Here is a 22890-nt window from a genome sequence, read left to right on the forward strand (position 1 = left end):
ACCCTATAAACTTTAGCCTTTTACTCCCTACCCCTTCTTTCTGCATTTGTCCTATCCTGGGCAACTGCTACTTGAATTTCTATCTCTATAGATTTGCCTATTCTGGACTTTTTTTAATACATGGAATCATACAATACGTGATATTTTATGACTGGCTTATTATACTTAGCATAATTTTTAAAGATTCACTTATGATATAGCATTTATGTGTTGATTCTTACAACCATCACGTATGATTTAGAGAGTTTCAAGATGAAACTATTCCTATAGACTTTGTTGAATTAATCAAGGACAAAGGGAGGGGAAAAAAAAAAGTAAACCAAGCCTGTAGTACATTCAGTATTAATTATTAGGTTAGCTTTCTCTCTGACTCACTTCCTCATAGTTTTTTGGCTACCGTCTTAGAATTATGCAGACATTATTACAAGATTAGAGTTCATCTTAACTGTTCTATAGATAATAACTTAAACATTTTGAAATGTGGTTTTCTCTTTGAGGTATTCCTTCAGGTCCAGCATACTGATGAAACTACTGACTCAGCTGGTCTGAGGGACCTCCCTGATGCCAGCTGGTCTCAAGGACCCCACAAGGAGCTGACTCACCAAGGAATGCAGTTTCCAACTCCTTCTGATTTTGTCTTCATTATCCTGACTAATTTATACCTCCAACTTTTCAGTCCATCACCCTCCATTATCCCCTTAAAAGCTCCAGCCCAGATTTCCTTGAGGAGGCAAGTTTGAGGGTCTCCAACTATCTTCCTTCTCAGTGCCCTCCAATTATTAAACTCTTTCTTTGCTGCAAAACATAATGTCTCATTGCAATTGGTCTATTACTGCAGAGTGGGCATATGAACCTGTTGGCCCTATAACAAAGACTTCAGTAGAGGAAATAACTGCAAATGTGGTGGAAATAGAAAGATAACTCAAATTGGAAGTGGAACTTGAAGATGTAAGTAAATTGCTGCAATCTCATGATAAAACAAATACATGACGAGTTGCTTCTCATGGAAGAGAAAAGAAAGTTGTTTCTTGAGATTGAATCTACTCCTGGTGAATATTATGTGAACGTTGCTGAAATGACAACAATAGATTTAGAATATGACTTAAATTTACTTAATAAAGCAGCATTAGACTTTCAGAGGATTGATTCCAGTTTTGAAAGAAGTACCACTTGGGAAAATTGCTATCAAACAAAAATGCATGCTAAACAGAAATCTTTTGTGAAAAGAAGGGTTAGTGGATGTGGCATATGCCATTGTTTTCTTACTTTTAAGAAAGTGCCACAGCCATGCCAAGTACTAGCAGTCACTACTGTGATGAGTTAGTAGCCATCAACAAGACTCTCCACCATGAAAAAAGTTTACAACTCACTGAAGGCTGAGATGAGTGTTACTACTTTTTAACAATGAAGTGTTTTTAATTAAGGTGTGTACTTTTTTTTGAACTTAATACTACTACAGAATTAATAGACTGCAGCATTGTGTAAACATAACTTTTATGTGCCAGAGAAACCAAAACAAATTCTGTGACTCACTTTATTGCATGTTTTGATTTATTGTAGCCTGGAACCAAATCCACAACATCTCAGAAGTATTTCTTGTGTTAGCAAAATCACTTAATATGAAGTATACTCTTGAAAATTATTATAAGTGGGGGAGTGGGCAAGATGGCCAACTAGAAGCAGCTCATATGCATGGCTCTTGTGGAGAGAAACAGATGGAGTGGGTAAATACAGCACCTTCAGCTGAAACATTCAGGCATTTGCATTGGGACTAATCAAGGAAGGAACTGATACACAGAGAATGGAGAAAAACAAGGCAGCTATGAATCCATCTGATCCTGGGCTTTTTTGTTTTTTTTGGTTGATTGGTAGGATATTTATTACTCCCTCCATTTCAGAACTTGTTATAGGTCTCATCTTATTCTCAGTTCATCTTTGGGTGGGTGTGTGTGTCAAGGAATTTATCTACTTCTATATTTTCTAGTTTATTTGCATAGAAGTGTTTATAGTATTCTCTGATGGTGGTTTGTGTTTCTATGGAATCAGTGTTCATATCCTCTTTATCATTTTTTTATTCTGTCTATTTGATTCGTCTCTCTTTTCCTCTTTATTGGTCTAGACTGCTGTCTATTTTATTTTATTTTTTCAAGAAACAGCTCCCGGATTTGTTGATTTTTTGAATAGTTTTTCATGTCTCTATCTCCTTCAGCACCACTCTGATCTTAGTTATTTCTTGTCTTCTGCCAGCTTTGGGGTTTGTTTGCACTTGACTCTCTAGTTCTTTTAGTTGTATATATGCATCAATTTGAGGACTGTCAAGTTCTTTGATGTGGGAATTTAGTCCTTTAAATTTCCCTCTTAGCAATGCTTTAGCTGCATCTCAGAGATTCTGTTATATTGTCTTTTTGTTCTCATTGGTTTGAAAGAACTTCTTGATTTCTGCCTTAATTTCATTACTTACTCAGGAGTCATTCAAGAGCAGGTTGTTCAATTTCACTGTAGTTGTGGGGTTTTAAGTGAGTTTCTTAATCTTGGGTTCCGATTTGACTGTGCTGTGGTCGGAGAGACTTCTTATTATGATTTCAGTTCTTTTCATTTGCTAAGGAGTGTTTTATTTCCATTTCTGTGATTTTAGAGCAAATGCAATGTGGTACAGAGAAGAATGTATATTCTGTTGTTTCTGGGTGAGGAATTATGTAGATATCTGTCACGTCCACTTGATCCAGAGCTGAGTTCAAGTCATGAACATTGTTGTTAATTTTCTGTTTCAAAACTCTGTCTAATATTGACAGTGGGGTGTGAAAGTCTCCCACAATTATTGTGTGGGAGTCTAAGTCTCTTTGTAAGTCTCTAAGAACTTGCTTCATGAGTCTGGGTGCTTCTGTATTGGGTGCATATATATTTAGGATAGTTAGCTCTTCTTGTTGAATTGAACCCTTTACCATTATGTAATGGCCTTCTTTAGCTTATTGATCTTTTTGATTTAAAGTCTCTTTTGTCAGAAATTAGGATAGAAAGACCTGCTTCTTTCTGCTTTCTATTTGGTTGGTAAATTTTCCTCCATCCCTTTATTTTGAGCCTATGTGTGTCTTTGCAAGTGAGATGGGTCTGTTGCATACAGCATGCTGATGGATCCCGACTCTTTATCCAGCTTGTCATTCAGTATTTTTTAATTAGGGCATTTAGCCCATTTATATTTAAGGTTAATATTGTCATAATCCAATTACTGAGTATATACCCAAAGAATATAAATTATTGTATTTTAAAGATACATGCACACATATGTTCATTGCTGCACTATTCACAATAGCAAAGAGATAGAATCAACCCAAATGCTCATCAACGATAGACAGGATAAAGAAAATGTGGTACATATACACTGTGGAATACTATGAAGACATAAACAAGAATGAGATCGTGCCCATTGCAGGGACGTGGATGCAGCTAGAAGCCATTATCCTCAGGAAACTAACACAGAATCAGACAACCAAATGCCACGTTTTCACTTATAAGTGAGAACTTTACAATGAGAACACATGGACACATGGAGGGGAACAACACACACTGGGGCCTGTTGGGATAGGGAAGGGAGGGCATCAGGATAAATAGCTAATGCATTCTGGGCTTAATACTTGGTGATGGGTTGATAGCTACAACAAAATACCATGGCATATATTTACCTATGTAACAAACCTGCACATCCTGGACATGTATCCTGGAACTTAAGACAAATACAATGAAGAACAACAACAAAAATAAATTATCAATAAATGACTTTTGGACAAGGAAAGGAAGAAGAAAGAAGAAAGAAAGAAATAAAGAAAGAAAGAAAAAAAAGAAAAAAAGAAAGAAAGAAAGAAAGAAAGAAAGAAAGAAAGAAAGAAAGAAAGAAAAAGAAAGAAAGAAAAGAAAGAACAAAAGAAAGAAAGAAAAGAAAGAACAAAAGAAAGAAAGAAAAGAAAGCAAGCAGGATGATGGTCCATCCAGGAGCAACGCAGAGCTAAGCAAACCTCCCTGACCCAGGGAAGTGATGAGTGAATGTGCAACTCCAGGTAACATACTTCTCCCACATGTAACCCTCGGGTCAGGAAGTCCCCTCATGAACCCACTCCACCAGGGCCTTAAGTGTGACACACAAAACTACATGGAGTTTAGGCAGAGCAGCAGCTCAGGCATGTGTAGAGACCTGGGAGTTTTAGATACCCCAGCTTTCTGGGCTTCCTGGCAAAAGTAGCTGTAGCTCTGGGAAAGTGGGAGTTTAGGAATGTGACCATATTCCTAGCAAACAGGTTGAATTCAGGTGGCCAAGCAGTGACAGTCTGCAAGCGCCACACTCACAACACATCACAGGGTAAGACCCACTGGCTTGGAATTCCAGACAGTCATGGTAGCAGTGTTGTGCCTACTGGAGATGGAGCTGGGGGTTAGGTGCAGAGGGATAGTGTGCAGTGAGGGCTACCATTTTTGCTGTTTGAGCAACTTAGCTGTTCTGCCCTTTGAGCTTTGGAGAGTCCAAACGGAGTGCGGGGGCGGGGAGGAAGGAATCCCTCAGCTGTTGCAAATCTACTCTACCTAAACTTGGCTGGACTGCTTCTTTAAACAGGTTCCAGATCCTGTTCCTCCCCATTGGGTGGGACCTCCAAACAGGGGCTTCTAGCCACCCCAATCAGTGTTATCCTGCCACTGGAGATTTGAAAGCACCCTGGGAGAGAGCTCCCAAGAGGTGTGGGCTGCCATCTTTGCTGTTCGGGTGACTTAGCAATTTCAACTTGGAGGCTTTGAAGAGTCCAAGACGACTAGGGTGAAAGTGATAGCCCAGCATGGCAAAACAGTCCTACAAAAATGTGTGAGCAGACTGCTTTTTTAAGTGGATCCCTGACCCTGTTCCTCATCACTGGGTGGAGTATCCCAACAGGGATTTTGGGTACCACCACTGGTGTTCCTCAGCTGACAGAGTTTTCAGTTATAGGGTTAGTATAGAGCTTCCAGAGAAGGGGCAGGCTGTCATCTTCGCTGTTTGGGCAATCTAACCAATCCTATCTTTGAGGTTTGGAGGTTCCAAGGTGAACAGGGGCTGATATGTACCCCCAGCACAGCACAGCTGCTCTATGAAAATGTGGTCAGCTGCTCTACCTGGACTCCAGGTAGCTCTGTGTGTCACACTTAAAGCCCTGGTGGAGTGGGTTCATGAGGGAACTTCCTGACCCAATGGTTGCAGAGATCTGTGGGAGAAGCATGTTACCTGGGGTTGCACATTCACTCATCACTTCCCTGGGAGGTTCATTTGGCTCTGCATTGCTCCTGGGTGTGACATCATCCTGCCTTGTCTCTCTTTCCTTTCCCTTCCTTCCTTCCTTCCTTCCTTCCTTCCTTCCTTCCTTCCTTCCTTCCTTCCTCCCTCCCTCCCTCCCTCTCTCTCTCTTTCTTTCTTTCTTTCTTTCTTTGTTTCTTTCTTTCTTTCTTTCTTTCTTTCTTCTTTCTTTCTTTCTTCTTTTTTCCTTTCTTTTCTTTCTTTTCTTCATTCAGTTGTCATTTATTAATAATTTATTTTTGTTGTTGTTGTTCATTGTATTTGTTTTATTTTAAGTTCCAGGATACATGTCCAGGATGTGAAGGTTTGTTACATAAGTAAATATGCGCCATGGTATTTTGCTGCAGCTATCAACCCATCACCGAGGTATTAACACAGTCCTTCTAATCAGAAAGAGTTAGACCTCCCAACTGGGGTCTCCAGACACCTCTTAGAGGTGTGTTTGGGCCAACAACAGGTCTGTACCTCCCTGGTACAGAGCTATTAGGAAAAAGAGCAGGCTGCCATCTTTGCAGTTTCTCAGATTTCACTGATGATACCTTCAGGTACTGGAAAATCTGAGGCAACTAGAGACTGGAGTGGGCCCCCAGCATACTGCAGCAGCCCTACAGAAAAGTGAGCGGACCGTAATGTGGTTGCCTGTTCCCATATCTCCACACTGGGAAGATCTCCCAAGCCTGGGCCTCTAGGCACCCCCTGCCAGAACTATTGAGCTAGTAGCAACTTGGAAACTCCCTGGACAGAGACTCCAGGGGCCCCTGAAAGCCTCTCTGCCACAGCTTCTGTGGTGGAACTTATCTTGCTACTCTCAGACTACCAAAGGAGCAAAGACCCTAAATGCCATATTCATACCTCCAACAAGCTCCAGTTGATTCAGGAAGAGGAGGCCCGACCATCTCCCATGGATCCCACACATCACACTGCTAGTCAAAAAACAGGGAACCCCTGGCTTGGGCCCACAGAACAGTATCTCCATCCTGGGACGATTGCATTGAGTGATTGCTGACCAGCACCTCTCTGGTATGGATCCTCCAGGAGACAAACAAAGTAGTGGAGCAGTGAGCCAGCTGATGTGAAGCCAAGAGGGGTTGGTGTGGGAGCATCTGTAGCAAAGTGTGGCCATCAATGGTCATCTCTTTAGGCTCAACTTGCTCATATAATAGACTTTAGCCCTAGGGGAACTGTCAAACCTGGTCTTTTCAGGGCATTTCTGCACATCAGACGAGGCTGGTTCAACTTGAGCACTCCTTGGACTTCTGCCCTTCCCCAGGGCCCCTCTCTGGCCATGACTGCTTACAGGGTAGACTTTGGTGCTCTGGGGGCTCACACCATAGCTTCTGCAACAGTGGACTGTACCTGACTGGAGAACTCCAGCAAGGTGGCCCCTATAGCCATGCACCCAGTCTACATGTTCTCTCCCAAGACTGCAGCTTCTCCTGAGTACACAGCAACTCCCCATGCCACTGTGCTGATGCAAATCTGCATGAGTAAGTTTAGCTTTACTTGCTCCAGCAGCACACAAGAGTGCAGTACACCCTCCTACTGCACCCTTCCCCGCTGCTGACAGCCTTTGCAGACAGCCTTGGCAGGCACAGAACCAGAAAGCCCTGACCCTGCCAGTCCCCCACCCTTGTGCTAAAGCTGCACAGAGAACAGGAAATCCTCCCATAACCTAAGTGATCACTCTTAACTTGTGGAGCACAGAGAAGAGCCCCAGAATGGTGCTGCCCAGCAATCCACCTTAATCCTACATCACCTCCACTGTAACAGCACACAGTCTCCAGCAGGGGCCTTCCACTCCTTCTCTAGTTGCCTTGCTTCAGCCTTCGTGATGAGCAACCATAGTGAGGCAGACACCTCTGCACTCACTAGCAGTCTGCTGCAGCTGCTTCACCTGGGCCACCGCAGCTCAGAAGACTTAAAACCTTGAGGAGCCAGAGAACAAAGTTGAGACCCAATAAAAGTCCCCTGGAGTTAAAGCACGTGGTCCAGGAGTTGGGAGCAGAACGTTGGTCCCCCAAAATCTTCCAGAAACAAAGTCAATTGGCTGAATTCACCTTATATCACAATGAACCCTCAAGGTAATTAAATAAGATAAAAAAGAAACATAAGCAAATGTCAGCAACCTCAAAAATTGAAGACAGACAGGCCCACAAAGGTAAAAAATTATTGCAAGAATGCTGAAAACTCAAAAATCCACAGTACCTTCTCTCATCCAAATGACCATATCACCTCCCCAGCAAGGGTTCAGAACCAGGCTGAGGCTAAGATGGCTGACATGACAGAAGTAAAATTCAGAATATGGGCCGGGCGCGGTGGCTCAAGCCTGTAATCCCAGCACTTTGGGAGGCCGAGGAGGGCGGATCACGAGGTCAGGAGATCGAGACCATCCTGGCTAACACGGTGAAACCCCGTCTCTACTAAAAATACAAAAAATTAGCCGGGCGTGTTGGCGGGCGCCTGTAGTCCCAGCTACTCGGGAGGCTGAGGCAGGAGAATGGCGTGAACCCGGGAGGCAGAGCTTGCAGTGAGCCGAGATTGCGCCACTGCACTCCAGCCTGGGGGACAGAGCAAGACTCCGTCTCAAAAAAAAAAAAACAAACAAACAGAATATGGATAGAAATGAAGTTCCCCCACCCTACAACATTCCCCGGAGTGTGATGTTCCCCTTCTGTGTCCATGAGTTCTCATTGTTCAATTCCCACCTATGAATGAGAACATGCGGTGTTTGGTTTTTTGTCCTTGTGATAGTTTATTGAGAATGATGTTTTCCAGTTTCATCCATGTCACTACAAAGGACATGAACTCATCGTTTTTGATGGCTGCATAGTATTCCATGGTGTATATGTGCCACATTTTCTTAATCCAGTCTATCATTGTTGGACATTTGGGTTGGTTCCATCTCTTTGCTATTGTGAATAGTGCCACAATAAACATACGTGTACATGTGTCTTTATAGCAGCATGATTTATAGTCCTTTGGGTATATACCCAGTAATGGGATGGCTGGGTCAAATGGTATTTCTAGTTCTAGATCCCTGAGGAATCACCACACTGTCTTCCACAATGGTGGAACTAGTTTACAGTCCCACCAACAGTGTAAAAGTGTTCCTATTTCTCCACATCCTCTCCAGCACCTGTTGTTTCCTGACTTTTTAATGATGGCCATTCTAACTGGTGTGAGGTGGTATCTCATTGTGGTTTTGGTTTGCATTTCTCTGATGGCCAGTGATGATGAGCATTTTTTCATGTGTTTTTTGGCTGCATAAATGTCTTCTTTTGAGAAGTGTCTGTTCATGTCCTTTGCCCACTTTTTGATGGGGTTGTTTGTTTTTTTCTTGTAAATTTGTTTGAGTTCATTGTAGATTCTGGGTATTAGCCCTTTGTCAGATGAGTAGGTTGCAAAAATTTTCTCCCATTTTGTAGGTTGCCTGTTCACTCTGATGGTAGTTTCTTTTGCCGTGCAGAATCTCTTTAGTTTAATTAGATCCCATTTGTCAATTTTGGCTTTTGTTGCCATTGCTTTTGGTGTTTTAGACATGATGTCCTTGCCCATGCCTATGTCCTGAATGGTATTGCCTAGGTTTTCTTCTAGGGTTTTTATGGTTTTAGGTCTAACATGTAAGTCTTTAATCCATCTTGAATTAATTTTTGTATAAGGTATAAGGAAGGGATCCTGTTTCAGCTTTCTATATATGGCTAGCCAGTTTTCCCAGCACCATTTATTAAATAGGGAATCCTTTCCCCATTGCTTGTTTTTGTCAGGTTTGTCAAAGATCAGATACTTGAAGATATACAAATGGCAAATGGCTATAATATAAAAATCCAAAAGTAATAGAAGTTGGCATGGTAGTAATAAGGGAACACATTTACACTGCTGGTGGGAATGCAAACTAGTACAACCACTATGGCAAGCAATAACTAAAAGGAGAACTGCCATTTGATCCAGCAATTATGTTGCTGGACATCTATCCAGAGGAAAATAAGTCATTGTATGAAAAAGACCCATATACAAACATGTTTATAGCAGCACAATTCACAATTGCAAAACTATGGAACCAGCCTAGATTCCCATCAACCAATGGGAGGATAAAGAAAATCTGATATATATATATACACACACATATAAATATACGTGTGTGTGTTTGTATACACATACATACATACATATATATGCTATGTATATATTTTGTATATATGTGTATATATATGTGTATATATATGCTATGTATATATTTTGTATATATGTGTATATATATGTGTACATATATGTGTGTGTATATATATATTATATGTATCACATTTACTTTATCCACCCATTGGGGGAATATATATATATATATGAATACTACTCAGCCTCAAAAGGGACAAAATAAACCTGGATGGATTTGGAGACCATTATTCTAAGTGAAGTAATTCAGGAATATAAAACCAAACAATGTATGTTCTCACTTATAAGTGGGACCTAAGCTATTAGGACACAACGGCATAAGAATGATATAATGGACTCTCGGAACTCAGAGAGAAGGGCAGGAGGGAGGTGAGGGATAAAACACTACACATTGGGTACAGTGTATATTGCTTGAGTACTTGATGCACAAAAATCTGAAAAATCACCACTAAAGAGCTTATCCATGTAACCAAAAACTAACTGTGGCCCAAAAACTTGAAATAACTAAAAAAAGAAAGAATAAGAAAAGGAGGAATATTTGTAAATGACCGGAAAATTAGAATAGGCTCAAAAAACCAAACACATTGTAAAATTAGTTCATTTTGTAGTAGAGACCAGGTAGGAGTTGCTTTATTTCTAATTCCACATACTTCCCACTGGGAAATGACTGAAGCTCTAAAATGGTAAGCAATTTTATCATACCTTTTAGGAAAAATGTGACACTGAACCTGGAGCCACAATAAAAGCCAAGCAGCGTTACTTATCTCAAAATATCAAGAGGAAGAGAGAGACTTTTTATACAATTTGATTATTTAGTAGTTTCCTCAGAAACAATTAAAACAACACAATCCTGCATGAAATGAATCCAAAGTATGCTGAGTATATGCAAAACAGTATTGATACCATCAGTGGACTTCTTAATGTTCTTGTGTCCATGTACAATGTGTAACCTGTAATTAAGCTCAGTAAATTTTTTTCATGTAAACTGTGAATTAGAACAATAAATTTCAATATGAGCTCAATCAATTTCAATATAAGTTCATACGGCTTCATATCATTTTTGTTTTCCCTAATGTTTTCCTCCTTGACATGAAATATTTCTAATGGTTTAACAGGTACTAAATCTCTAAAAACCAAATTTTGACTTGACAAGGCAAGTTTTGAAAGATGTTTTGTCAAAAGAAGAAAGGAATCTTGTATCACAACCTCTTCTTTTTGTAATAAACTGAAAGAGTCTCATTTATCAGGTTTCCCAGCTTCCAGCCTCAGACGTAATTAATCTCTTTTTCCCTTCTTGCCTGTTCTAACAAACTTCCAGACACAAAACAGACATTTTGTGATGATGAATATCACAGTTGCCACACAGGCCAGCAGGAACCCAATCACATCCAAGGAGAGGTACTGGAACCAGGTGAGGTCGTGGGCTGCAACCCGAAGGTGTTTGGCTCCTTTATGGCACATGACAAACTCAATCCAGAAGACTGCTCGATCCAGGGGCTTCACTGATTGATCATGATGAATTCTTGATAATTTCATAGCATTCTCTTTATATCTAAATGATAAACATAAAGGTATCAACATTGAAAGTAAGTTAATTTGCCCACATGCAGAGGCTCACAACGGTAATCCCAGTACTTTGGGAGGCCGAGACAGGCAGATCACCAGGTCAGGAGATCAAGACCATCCTGGCTAACAAGGCGAAACCCCGTCTCTAGTAAAAATACAAAAAAATAAAATAAAATTACCCAGGCGTGGTGGCACACGCCTGTAGTACCAGCTACTTGGGAGGCTGAGGCAGGAGAATCTCTTGAACCCAGGAGGGGGAGGTTGCAGTGAGCCAAGATTGCACCACTGCACTCCAGCCTGGTGACAGAGTGAGACCCCCTCTCAAAAAAAAAAAGTCCTTGCAATAGTTTACTGAGAATGATGTTTTCCAGTTTCATCCATGTCCCTACAAAGGACATGAACTCATCGTTTTTGATGGCTGCATAGTATTCCATGGTGTATATGTGCCACATTTTCTTAATCCAGTCTATCGTTGTTGGACATTTGGGTTGGTTCCAACTTTTTGCTATTGTGAATAGTGCCGCAATAAACATAGGTGTGCATGTGTCTTTATAGCAGCATGATTTATAGTCCTTTGGGTATATAACCAGTAATGGGATGGCTGGGTCAAATGGTATTTCTAGTTCTAGATCCCTGAGGAATCGCCATACTGTCTTCCACAATGTTGGAACTAGTTTACAGTCCCACCAACAGTGTAAAAGTGTTCCTATTTCTCCACATCCTCTCCAGCACCTGTTGTTTCCTGACTTTTTAATGATGGCCATTCTAACTGGTGTGAGATGGTATCTCCCTGTGGTTTTGATTTGCATTTCTCTGATGGCCAGTGATGATGAGCATTTTTTCAGGTGTTTTTTGGCTGCATAAATGTCTTCTTTTGAGAAGTGTCTGTTCATGTCCTTTGCCCACTTTCTGATGGGGTTGTTTATTTTTTTCTTGTAAGTTTGTTTGAGTTCAAGGACAAAAAACCAAACACTGCATGTTCTCACTCATAGGTGGGAATTGAACAATGAGAACTCATGGACACAGGAAGGGGAACATCACACTCCGGGGACTGTTGTGGGGTAGGGGGAGCGGGAATGGACAGCATTAGGAGATATACCTAATGCTAAATGACAAGTTAATGGGTGCAGCAAAACAACATGGCACATGGATACATATGTAACAAACCTGCACATTGTGCACATGTACCCTAAAACCTAAATTATAATAATAATAAAAAAAAGTAAGTTAATTTGCCTGAGCATATCAAGTCCATGAAAGGTTTTTAAAGTGTCATCTGATTCAAAGTAAATGTAATAGAATTGACATAGAATTTGTGTATTTTAATTTGAGTTATCATAGAACGTTTGGCTTTTAAATTGGATTTCATAAGTGACAAATATTTTTAAAGTAAAAATGGAAGTTCAGGTGAGAAAGTTAATTATTTCATGCAGAGAATATATGCGCAATTTTATTTTTTTATTTTTTTAATTTTTAGTTGTTGTGAGTACATAGTAGGTGTGTATATTTATGAGGTAAATGAGATATTTTGATACAGGCCGCAATGTGAAATAATCACACCATGAAGAAAAGGGTACCCATTGCTTAAGCATTTATTCTTTGTGTTACGAAATATCCAATGACACTCCTCTAGGTCTCAAACAGGCATATAAAATCATGCTCAGCATCATGAACCATTTTAAGTGGTAAAAGATATATAGTTAAAATGCAATTTGAGAATTACCATCTTTAGGTTTCTAGAGATTAATTGTGTCATGTGGGTGAAATGCCTCATAGCCACGAGCTCTGCTCCTATTCTAATCTTTTGTGTCCTACTGTTTCCCACCCAGTAGCCAGAATGATTATTTTTGAAATAAAAGTCAGATTATGACACCGCCCTGATTAAGACTTTTGCCTGACTTTTCATCATATCAAGAATAAAATCCAACTCTGTTATTTGGTCCTCAGGATCCTCCTTTATCAGACACTGGTAAGCTCTTCTCCAAACACTGCCATGCACTCTAGGTCTAGGGACATTGGCCTTATATTTTTCTTTAAGCTCCCATCTCAGCACCTTATACATTGTGTCCTCTCTACCCATGCCTGGAGTATTCTTTCTTGCCACAACCCAAGGCATGCTTCTATCTCTTTTTGAGGCAACCCTCTAAATGTTACCGATAAGAGAGGCTTTCCTTGGCCACAGTATGATAGAAACCCTAGGATTTCCTCTATTTTTTGTGCTTATTTTGAAATTATTTGATGCCTAGAATCTTAAAATACACTATATGTATTCGAAAATACACATGTAAGTATAAAACACATAAAATAAATGTACATACACTAAGTGAAACAGCTCTAAAAGGTAAGATCATCTTAAACATTATTTTGAAGTGAAAGTACCAATTTACCTATCTCTCAGATCATATAGAGACAAATAAAATATGGCATACCCATATTATAAAATATATTGCTGTAAAAAGAAATGAAATGTTAATACACACAACATAAATCAAGCTAAAAACCATAAAAACAACAAAAATTGTACTTGGTAAAAGAAGTAATTTACACAACATCATAAATTGTATCATTCAATTTATATGAAGTATGTAGAGAGAATAATCATAAAGAAGAAAACAAATTGGTGTTAGCCTAGGGCTAAGGGGTCATGGAAAGTGATTTCTGTACCATTATGGTTACTCTTATGTTGATAAAAATGTTCTAAAATTATATAATGGTGATGGCTTCATGACTGTAAGCATACTAATACATTTGTATTTTATACTTTAAGTAGGTGGGTTTTATGCTGTGGAAATTAAATTTAATTATCGAGTCTGTTACAATAATGATAATAAAAATAAATTTTTCAGTGAGAAAACAGATACACTTTCCATCACAGGCATCCGAATTCTGCTAGTTCCTGTGATTTCTTTGAGTTAGGTGATAGAAAGTAGCTCCTTGTGCAGCCCCTCCAAAAGCTAGAACATTAAAACACAATTTACTCTTCTCTTTCTTTCCTGTGGGAGAAGGCATGGCTAGGGGATTTTCTCCTAACTGCCATGCTGTACTGGCTGTAGGCTATAGTGAGTCAATTCTGTGAAATTTCGTAGCAATTTCAATGAGATTCTTCTTGGCTTTGCTTTTGCCTGGGGTGCTGCAATGTTTTAACTTGTTTCTGGAGTTTTTCTAAGGGTAATTTGGTCTCTCTCTCTATATATATATTTGCTAAGTCCACTTATCTGTGAGGAAAAAAAGGAACATGGGTTTCCTATTCCGCCAACATCGATCTCCCTCCACCTACACACCACGTATCACGTTTAAAGGATATGTACTGACAACATGGCAATATACTTTTATGTTCTGTCTTCAGTAATGAGACTATAGGCACTTATTTAAGGACTTTAAACTATTTTGTCAGTTTGAAATATTTCATATAATTTAAAAAGAATAGAAGATATCCTAAGAAATTCTCGCAATTAGATAAAATAAAAATGGCATAGTTTTGGTGATGTTATAATAATCCGTTTGGCCATTATTTGATTTTAATTATAATAATTTATTTAGAAATTTATATTTGTATTAATAAAGTGTCTTCAGATCATGCTCAACCTAATGTGAACACGCTCCAAAGGTTTAGTTATAGCTGAGTAGTCTGGGATTTAAACTTTCTCTTTTTTTTACAGAAACATCTTATATAAATGTTTGGCTAACTGGTAACATTCCAAAATACTAATATATAAGTATTAAATAACTATAAAAAACAGCACAGTTGAAATATTATTAGATAAAATGTATAAAGAAAATCATTAAATATATTCTATTCTTTAAAATCACTTACAGGAAATCAGATTAGAAACTGATGAAGAAGTAGCAATAAGTAATATGGAAAATGTGCTTGTGGTGTTCAGGTCTATGATCTCAACCATTCTTGTGTAATTTATTTTGTTTTTTACATTGAGAAGTTGATTAAAGGCCCATAATGGCATGTGACAAAAAGAGTTGAGCCTATTAATATACAGTTCAATAATAATACTTGTCCCATGAATCTATTAAGAATTAATGTATGAAAGTCACGTAACACGATTTCTGGTAAATTCAATGTAAGAAATCATACATAATATTATACTAATGTAGCATTATTAGAACATTTGTAGATAAAAAACAAATAATAACGATAATTTAAAACTTATTTCCCTTTGAGGAAAGCAAAACTTGAGGATAAAGCAAAATAGATTTTAAAGAGATAATTGTTGCTTATAAATAAGATGGAGAAAACACACAGAACAAAATATGAAGCGGAAGAAAAAAACAAGACACTCATAATGCAAAAATACTTCCCTCCACAAGTGGTTTATAAAAGGAGATAGTACATATACTCATTCGCGGACTGGTCAATAGGTGACACTGTTGAGACAGATTAAAATAATGTGAAAAAGGATTGTGACTAAATTCATGTACACCTGTCATGGAAACAAGAAGTGCCACCATTTTCTGAAGTATTAATACATTGGAATAACTCTATTTTTTTTTTTAGTTTTCCCCTACTTTGATGGAAACTGTATGTAGATTTGAAATACACAGACAGCTTGTATTTAGAAAACTAATGGAATGACTGTTAATTAATTAAATCCCGATGAAAATAATAACTATGTTCACTGTTTATCTAGACCTTAACCTAGTGTTTCCAATGTACTGCACATTGAAATCAGCTGGAGATCTTTATAAAACACAAAATCATGGCTCTTAATTCCAAAATCTGTTTTCATTGGTATGCAGAATGGGAATCATTCTTGTCAAAAGTTCCCCAGACTGTTTTAATGCACAGCAAAATTTGGAACAGCTGCCTTTATTTGATATGCAAAAACATGTATTATGCATACATACAGGAGAAATGTAAATTTTTCTGCCTTCCCTTCTGATAACACATAAAAACATGACCCTTTCATTAAAAATATTCTTTCTCTCTCTTCCATTCACTGTTTGCCATGGGTTTTAGAATTCTATTCTTTGAGCTCCCTACAATAAAAAAAAAAAAAAAAAGCAAGCCTGGAGAGTGTTGTGAGGGCAGCATAGGTGGTCAGGAGAAAACACACCAAAGGCCAATTAGATTCTGATTCCAGTTATCTCAAAAGACAATGCCAAATTGAAGGCCAAGGAAAGTCTTATAGAAACCGTTACTGAGAAGCAGCAAGTGTTCTATGCTACAGGTGGCCAGCTTCAGAGACCAAAGAGAGCCCCACAGTGTATGCAGGCTCAGCTCTCCAGATGGCCTCTCGCCTCACAGCATCTTAGCCAATCAGTATATTTAATTGAAGAGAATAAACAGCCATAGAACAAATACAAACAGGTCTCTCCAGATTACAATAAAATGACGAACATCAAAGTACAATCAGTATTTAAAAAATTTTAAACACATACCAAATAAATTACTTTGCATTCTTGATTATATACACATAATGGGGCCGGGTGTGGTGGCTCATGCCTGTAATCCCAGCACTTTGGGAGGCTGAGGTGGGCAGATCACGAGGTCAGGAGTTTGAGACCAGTCTGACCAACATGATGAAAGCCCATCTCTATTGAAAAACTTAGCCGGGTGTTGTGGTGCGGGCCTCTAATCTCAGCTACTCAGGAGGCTGAGGCAGGAGAATCACTTGAACCCGGAAGGCAGATGTTGCAGTGAACTGAGATCTCGCCATTGCACTCAAGCCTGGATGACAAAGTGAGACTCCATCTCAAAAAAAAAAAAAAAAAAATATATATATATATATATATATATATATATATATATATACACACACATAATGGAAATAATACTTAAATTTTTCTTTACGTACTTGTTTTTAAATTGGAATTAATTTGTAAATATATCCTTTTAAAATTTGTAAGGATTTCAAAAATTTTTGGTAAGGCAGTTGAGGTCATCTATATCTTTAACAAATCAAGCACTAAAATTAAAACTTCAACAAGATATGCCACTAAAAATATAAGAGATTAAACAGAATAAAAAGTGCAATAGGCAGGCATACCTCATTTTACTGTTCTTTGCTTTTATTGAACTTTGCAGATCTTGTTTTTTAAAAAAATTTGAAGGCTTCTGTCAACCTTGCATCCAGCAAGATTATTAGTGTTATTTTTTCAGTATGTGCTTTCTTTGTGTTTTTGTGTCACATTTGGGTAATTTTCACAACATTTTAACTTCATTATTATTATTATATCTGTGATCATAATCTGGGATCAAAGATTTCTGAAGTTACTATTATAATTTGGCAGAGGGCTAGGGGGTACCACAATCCTCGCCCATATAAGACTGCAAACGTAATTGGTAAGTGTGTATATTCTGACTGTTCCACCAAATGGCCATTCTCATCTTTTTTCCTTCTCCTGGGCCTTCCTATTTTTTGAGACATAACAATATTGATATTAGACCAATTAATAACTCTGCAATGGCCTTTACATGTTCAAGTAAAAGGAAGAGTTGCATGTCACTTAAAATCAAAAGCTAGAAATGATGAAACTTAGTAAGGAGGGTAAGTCAAAATCTGGATAGGCAAAAAGCTAGACTGCTTGCCAGTTAGCCAAGTTACAAATGCAAAAGAAAAAATTTTAAAGCAATTAACAGTGCTATTCCAGTGAACGCATAAAAGATAAGGAAGGGAAATAGCCGTATTGCTGATATGGAGAAGGTTTTGGTGGTCTAGATAGAAGACCAAATTACTCTCAATATTCCTTTAAACCAAAGCCTAATCCAAAGCAAGGCCCTAACTCTCTTTAATTCCATGAAGGCTGAGAGATGAAGATTCTGCAGATCAAAAGTTTGACACTAGTAGAAGTTGATTCATGAGTTTAAGAAGCCATCTTCATAAAATAACAGTGTAAGGTGAAACAGCAAATGTTAATAAAGAAATTGCAAGTTATTTGAAAGATCTAAAGAAGGTCAAGTTGGCTAGGTTAAGGAACAGATAATCAAAGTAGATGAAACAACTTTCAATTTAAATAAGATGCAATCAAGGGCTTTCATAGCTAAAGGGAAGTCCATATCTGGACTCAAAGTTTCAAAGGACAGGCTGACTTTTTTGTTAGGAGCTAATGCAACTTGTGACTTTAAGTTGAAGCATGTGCTCATTTGTCATTTGCAATATCTTAGAGTCCTAAATAATTATGTTATAACTGCTCTGCCTGTGCTCCATCAGTGGAAAAACAAAGCCTGGATGACAACGCATTTGTTTACAGCAGGTTTACTGAATGTTTTAAGCCCATGTTGAGACCTATTGCTCAGAAATAAAATATTTCTTTTAAAATATTACCACTCACTGACAATGCACCTGGTCACCCAGGAGCTCTGATGGAGAAGTACAAAGAGATTAATGTTTTCACTTCATCTAACACAGCATCCATTCTGGAACCCATTGTTCAAGGAGTCATTTCAACTTTCAAATATTATTTAAGTAATATATTTCATAAGAAAATAGTGGCTAGAGTGATTCTTCTGATGGATCTGAGCGATATAAATTGAAAACCTTCTGAAAAAAATATACCATTCTAGATTCCATTGAGTATAGTCATAATTCATCGAAGAAGGTCAAAATATCAACACTGAAAGGAGTTTAGAAGAAATTGATACCAACCCTCAAGGACGACTGTGAGAGATTCAAAACTTCAGTGGAAGAAGTAACTGCAGATGTGGTGGAACTAACAAGTGCACTGCAATTAGAAAAGGAGCCTGAAGATGTGAATGAATTGCTACAATCTTTTGATCAAACTTGATCAGATGAAGCTCCACTTCTTATGGATGAGCAAATAAAGTGGTTTCTTGAAATGATGCTTTCTTCTACTGAAGATGCGGTGAACATTATGGAAATGACAACAAACAGTTTGAAATATGAAATCAATTTACCTGATAAAGCAGTGGCAGGGTTTGAGATGACATTACAGTTTTAAAAGAAGTTTTACTGTGGGTAAAATACTATTAAACAGCATCTCATACTAAAGATAAATCTTTACTGGGAGGAAGAGTCAATTGATACAACAAACTTTATTGTTGTGTTATGCTTTAGCAATTGCCACAGCCACTCCAACTTTCAGCAGCCACAACCTTGATCAGTTAGCAGCCATCAATGTCACTGTAAGACCCCCTTATCAGCAAAAAGATTACAACTTGCTAAAGGCTTAGATATCATTAGCAATTTTTAAGCAATGAAGTATTTTAAAAGTAAAGCATGTGTATTTTCTCTTAGTCATATGGTATTGCACATTTAATAGACTATAATATAGTATAGACATAACATTTGTGTGCACTGGGAAACCAAGAAATTTGTGTGACTTGCTTTATTGCAATATTTGCTTTATTGAAGTGATGTGGAACTGAACTCGCAATATCCCTGAGGCATGCCTGTTTTTGTGAAATCAATGTAAAACTGATTAAAATATGAGTATATACTTTAACGTAGAGCTTTACATGGTCAAATATTTAATATAAAATATTATTGATCAAGTAGATTTTCTAATATCTTAAATCCTTAGCACATAAGCTGTTATTTAACTAATTTATATTTCTTAAAGGTAGAGATTAGAAAATATTATAATAATCTTACTTTCAGAGTAAATATGTTTTATTTTCCACAGGAAATAATCCTTTGGATTGTAAATAAAGATTAAAAATCAGAGATTTGGGATATTAGAGATTTTTTAAAATACAGCAAAAATAATAAATCCAAGTTTATTAAGTGTACTGTCAATTAAATTTTCATAAAATTAGTATTTTTTATATTTCTTATCATTACTTCTCTTAAAATAATCTATTTGTATTGGACATACTGTTGACATGTTCTCTTCCTGAAAAAAGATTAATGCCCTTTACTATTTAAAGTTTTCACAAGAATAGGGCCTTATATTTAAAGCAACACAAGAAATACTGGTCGACAAAGTGGAAATGTAGACTGTGATGGTCTACATGGACACTATAGAAAAATAGTAAGCCTTTCCTAGTGTAATACCATATTATCATTATTATCAATTTGTATGCTTAGCCTAGTAGTGTTGAGAACGTAGAAAAAGTGAAGTCATTAAGCTTCTCATATCAAACAGTTCCCTAAGATATTTTCCTGATGTGTATGGTCTGTTGCATTTGTAAATTTTACTCTTTCGGCTTCTCTGCATCCATTGAAGTCATCATTTTTCATATTTGTGCACTCTCCAGGAATGAGCATATTGTTAGTCAGCATAACACTGCAGGTCCAAGACCAAGATGGTGAATTACCAAACTAAAAATTGTTAGTAAAATCACATGGCCTCAAACATTTTCTGGTGTGATTGGTAACATAATCAATGGTTGGAAAAACCTTCAAAGTAGCAACGTTTACAAATAATTATGAATAACAATTCTCAAATCCTTGAGCAAATGTGCACTTGTCAATGTGGCCATAGAAATATTTATAATTCATACATCCTACTCTATTTGAGATTACATAGCAAGAGAAGTATATAGGGTTACTTTGTAAATACTGAAATAAATAATAGGGTTTTATACATATATCTTTTTTAAAAGGGTGTACTCAGTCACCTACTGAGTACACTATCATCATTTTGCTTATTATCAGTTAGAAAGGAATGATGAGATTATAAGTGAAGAATTAGAAAATAAAGCAATATTGGCTAATCAATCAGCGTTTAAGAGACAAAAATTATTATGGAAACATGACCTTTGCTTAAATTATAGTTACTTGTCCTTCCTCTCTTCAAATTTAGAATTTCTTACAAATATACCCTGCTTTATATTTTGTCTGTTTTGGGATGATTAGTTGTCTTTTCATCCTACCTCCTTCTCACCTTTATTTCTTGTTATTTAATTTTTAAGAAAAAAAAATGAGACATGGGTTAATTTTATTCCATTGTTCAATTGAGCATCTTGTGTGGCTTCGTACTTGTTGATATATATAGTTTTATTTTTAGGAAGTCTATAAGAAATCTTGCATTTGAATCCAAAGGATGTATAGATGTACCAAACCCCTTAACAGATAATTGCATAATCAAAACCCAAGATTTCACACTCCTATTTAACATTCTTGCCTATGTTGTGTTTTATAATATTTAACTAAATATTTTTAAAAGAGCTTTTGAATATTTCATAAATAGCACTATTTATTCCTCATAGAAATTTTAATTGCCTTTTAGTTCTAGAAAACTCTAGCTAATTGGAAAAACCACATAAATCTAGGCTTCTATTTCTATGCCCAGCTACACTGAGTCCTAAAACAACTTAAGCTGAGGATATATTTAAGCATGATTCCTCTCTATCAGTATTGCTGATAAAAATGATCATCTTCCTGGTCATTGGAACCAACATACTTCAGAACTTTTTTTTGAAGAAGTTAGCACAGTTCTTAAGTATTTTAGTATTTCATACACTAAATACACTAAATACTTGGTGGGACTTAATGTTTTTATTTCTATTTCATTACAAACAAATGAATTCAAAAAGATGTGTTTCCATGGCAATGACAAGGTTCGATGGACAAATGATCAATTATGCCTAATTACATTAGTATAACGTTTTAAATTTTGTTTCCTTTATATTGGTACTTGTTATGCTAAGTATAAAATAAGATTCAACTTTCAAATAGAAAGACACCATTAGCCACACTCTCGCTCCACTGTGGGAATAGCTGCCTACCAGATTTGGAGGTTATACTGAGTTTCTGTGGAATGTGGGTGAGGACTGAAACAAAAATATCAGCCTTTTCTTCTGTAAGGTTCTGGAGAATTGATCCAAGAGAAAATACCACAACACCATCGTTGCATGAGCTCTGAACAAATTCTTCCTTTTCTTGCAGAGAAAAACAATATTTGCATTACAAAGTTGCAGTATCCATAGAGAATAAAAGAAAGTTTATGTATACCTCTTAAATGAAGATGGAAAGGAATTTTCAGAAGCTGTCTCCATATTCTGACACATAGCACCATCTAGTCTCTTTAAGATGATATCTCTGTGTGAAAACTTTCACTTAAATATTCATTGATTACTAGAAATAGCATTTGACCAAATCATTATACAAAAATATGAAGCAATAAAAGTACAGTTCTTTTCATATTTAGTGGACATCTAATTCTAAAAACTGAGTAGTTTGCAAACACATAAAAATCTTTTTTTGTAATTAGGCCCCCAAATATGTCTGTATTAGTTTCCTTAAATTATTAGCACAACAGTTTGTATCTAATAAATCATTACTATGTTGATTTACATTCCTTAGATATGGCTTCTATAATACTTTTCTCGTGTGTGTGCATTTGTGTGTGTGTGTGTGTAAAAGTGGAAGTGTGAGAATAAAGAGTAGTTTGGCTTAGGCGATTATCTAGAGAGTCATGGAAATTGTCACCTCTCTTTCTGCATTGCTAGTTGGATACAGGTTCATTATTCCATTATTTAGCAGAACTTTGTTTGCAGCTATAACTTGACTGGAAAGAAAAAGAAAAAGGATATTAATACTTCTGAAATGAAATTGGGTTCATCAATACACATCTTACTATAAAAATAAATCAATAATTCTCCAAGGAATACCATTGAATCTGCAATCTTCCTAAAAATATTTTATTCATATTTCTACAGTACAAGAAATGAGAGGGTTTTTCCTCACTCCGTATTGATAGTTAAACAGAATTTGCACTATAATTATTGTAGTAAATTCTTAAAATTTTATGTGACCTGGGCATTCATTTTAAATATAAGTTGGACTTTCCTATTCTGGAAGCAGAGCTCAAAAGCCATTGAAACACTCTCAGATTCCTCTGCATCCTCCAAATTCCTCAGTTTTGTCCAAATATTCATCTTCTACGACTCCGTCCTAATGACCATCTCCCTTATGGGACCAGTA

The 22890-nt window shown here is 37.1% G+C and overlaps 1 protein-coding gene across 1 annotated transcript; it reads right to left on the reverse strand.

Moving 5' to 3' along the window:
- Positions 1 to 10756: 10756 nt before the first annotated feature.
- On the reverse strand, positions 10757 to 20444 carry LOC129491617 (UDP-glucuronosyltransferase 2B4-like). Its single transcript, XM_055296153.1, has 2 exons — positions 20383 to 20444; positions 10757 to 11033 (listed from the first exon to the last, which is right to left on the reverse strand). Exons 1-2 carry the CDS (start codon positions 20442 to 20444, stop codon positions 10757 to 10759), a joined length of 339 nt encoding a protein of 112 aa, XP_055152128.1.
- Between the last annotated feature and the right edge of the window lie 2446 nt (positions 20445 to 22890).

This window comes from Symphalangus syndactylus, chromosome 10 (genome assembly GCF_028878055.3).
Source record: "Symphalangus syndactylus isolate Jambi chromosome 10, NHGRI_mSymSyn1-v2.1_pri, whole genome shotgun sequence".
In the NCBI taxonomy this organism is placed as follows: Eukaryota; Metazoa; Chordata; class Mammalia; order Primates; family Hylobatidae; genus Symphalangus; species Symphalangus syndactylus.

Coding starts and splice junctions, on each gene's coding strand:
- LOC129491617 (XM_055296153.1), bottom strand. CDS start 20,444: ATGGCCACATTGACAAGTGCACATTTGCTCAAGGATTTGAGAATTGTT. Junction 11,034..20,382: donor ATTGTTATTCATAATTATTT/GTAAACGTTGCT, acceptor TTTATCATTTAG/ATATAAAGAGAATGCTATGA.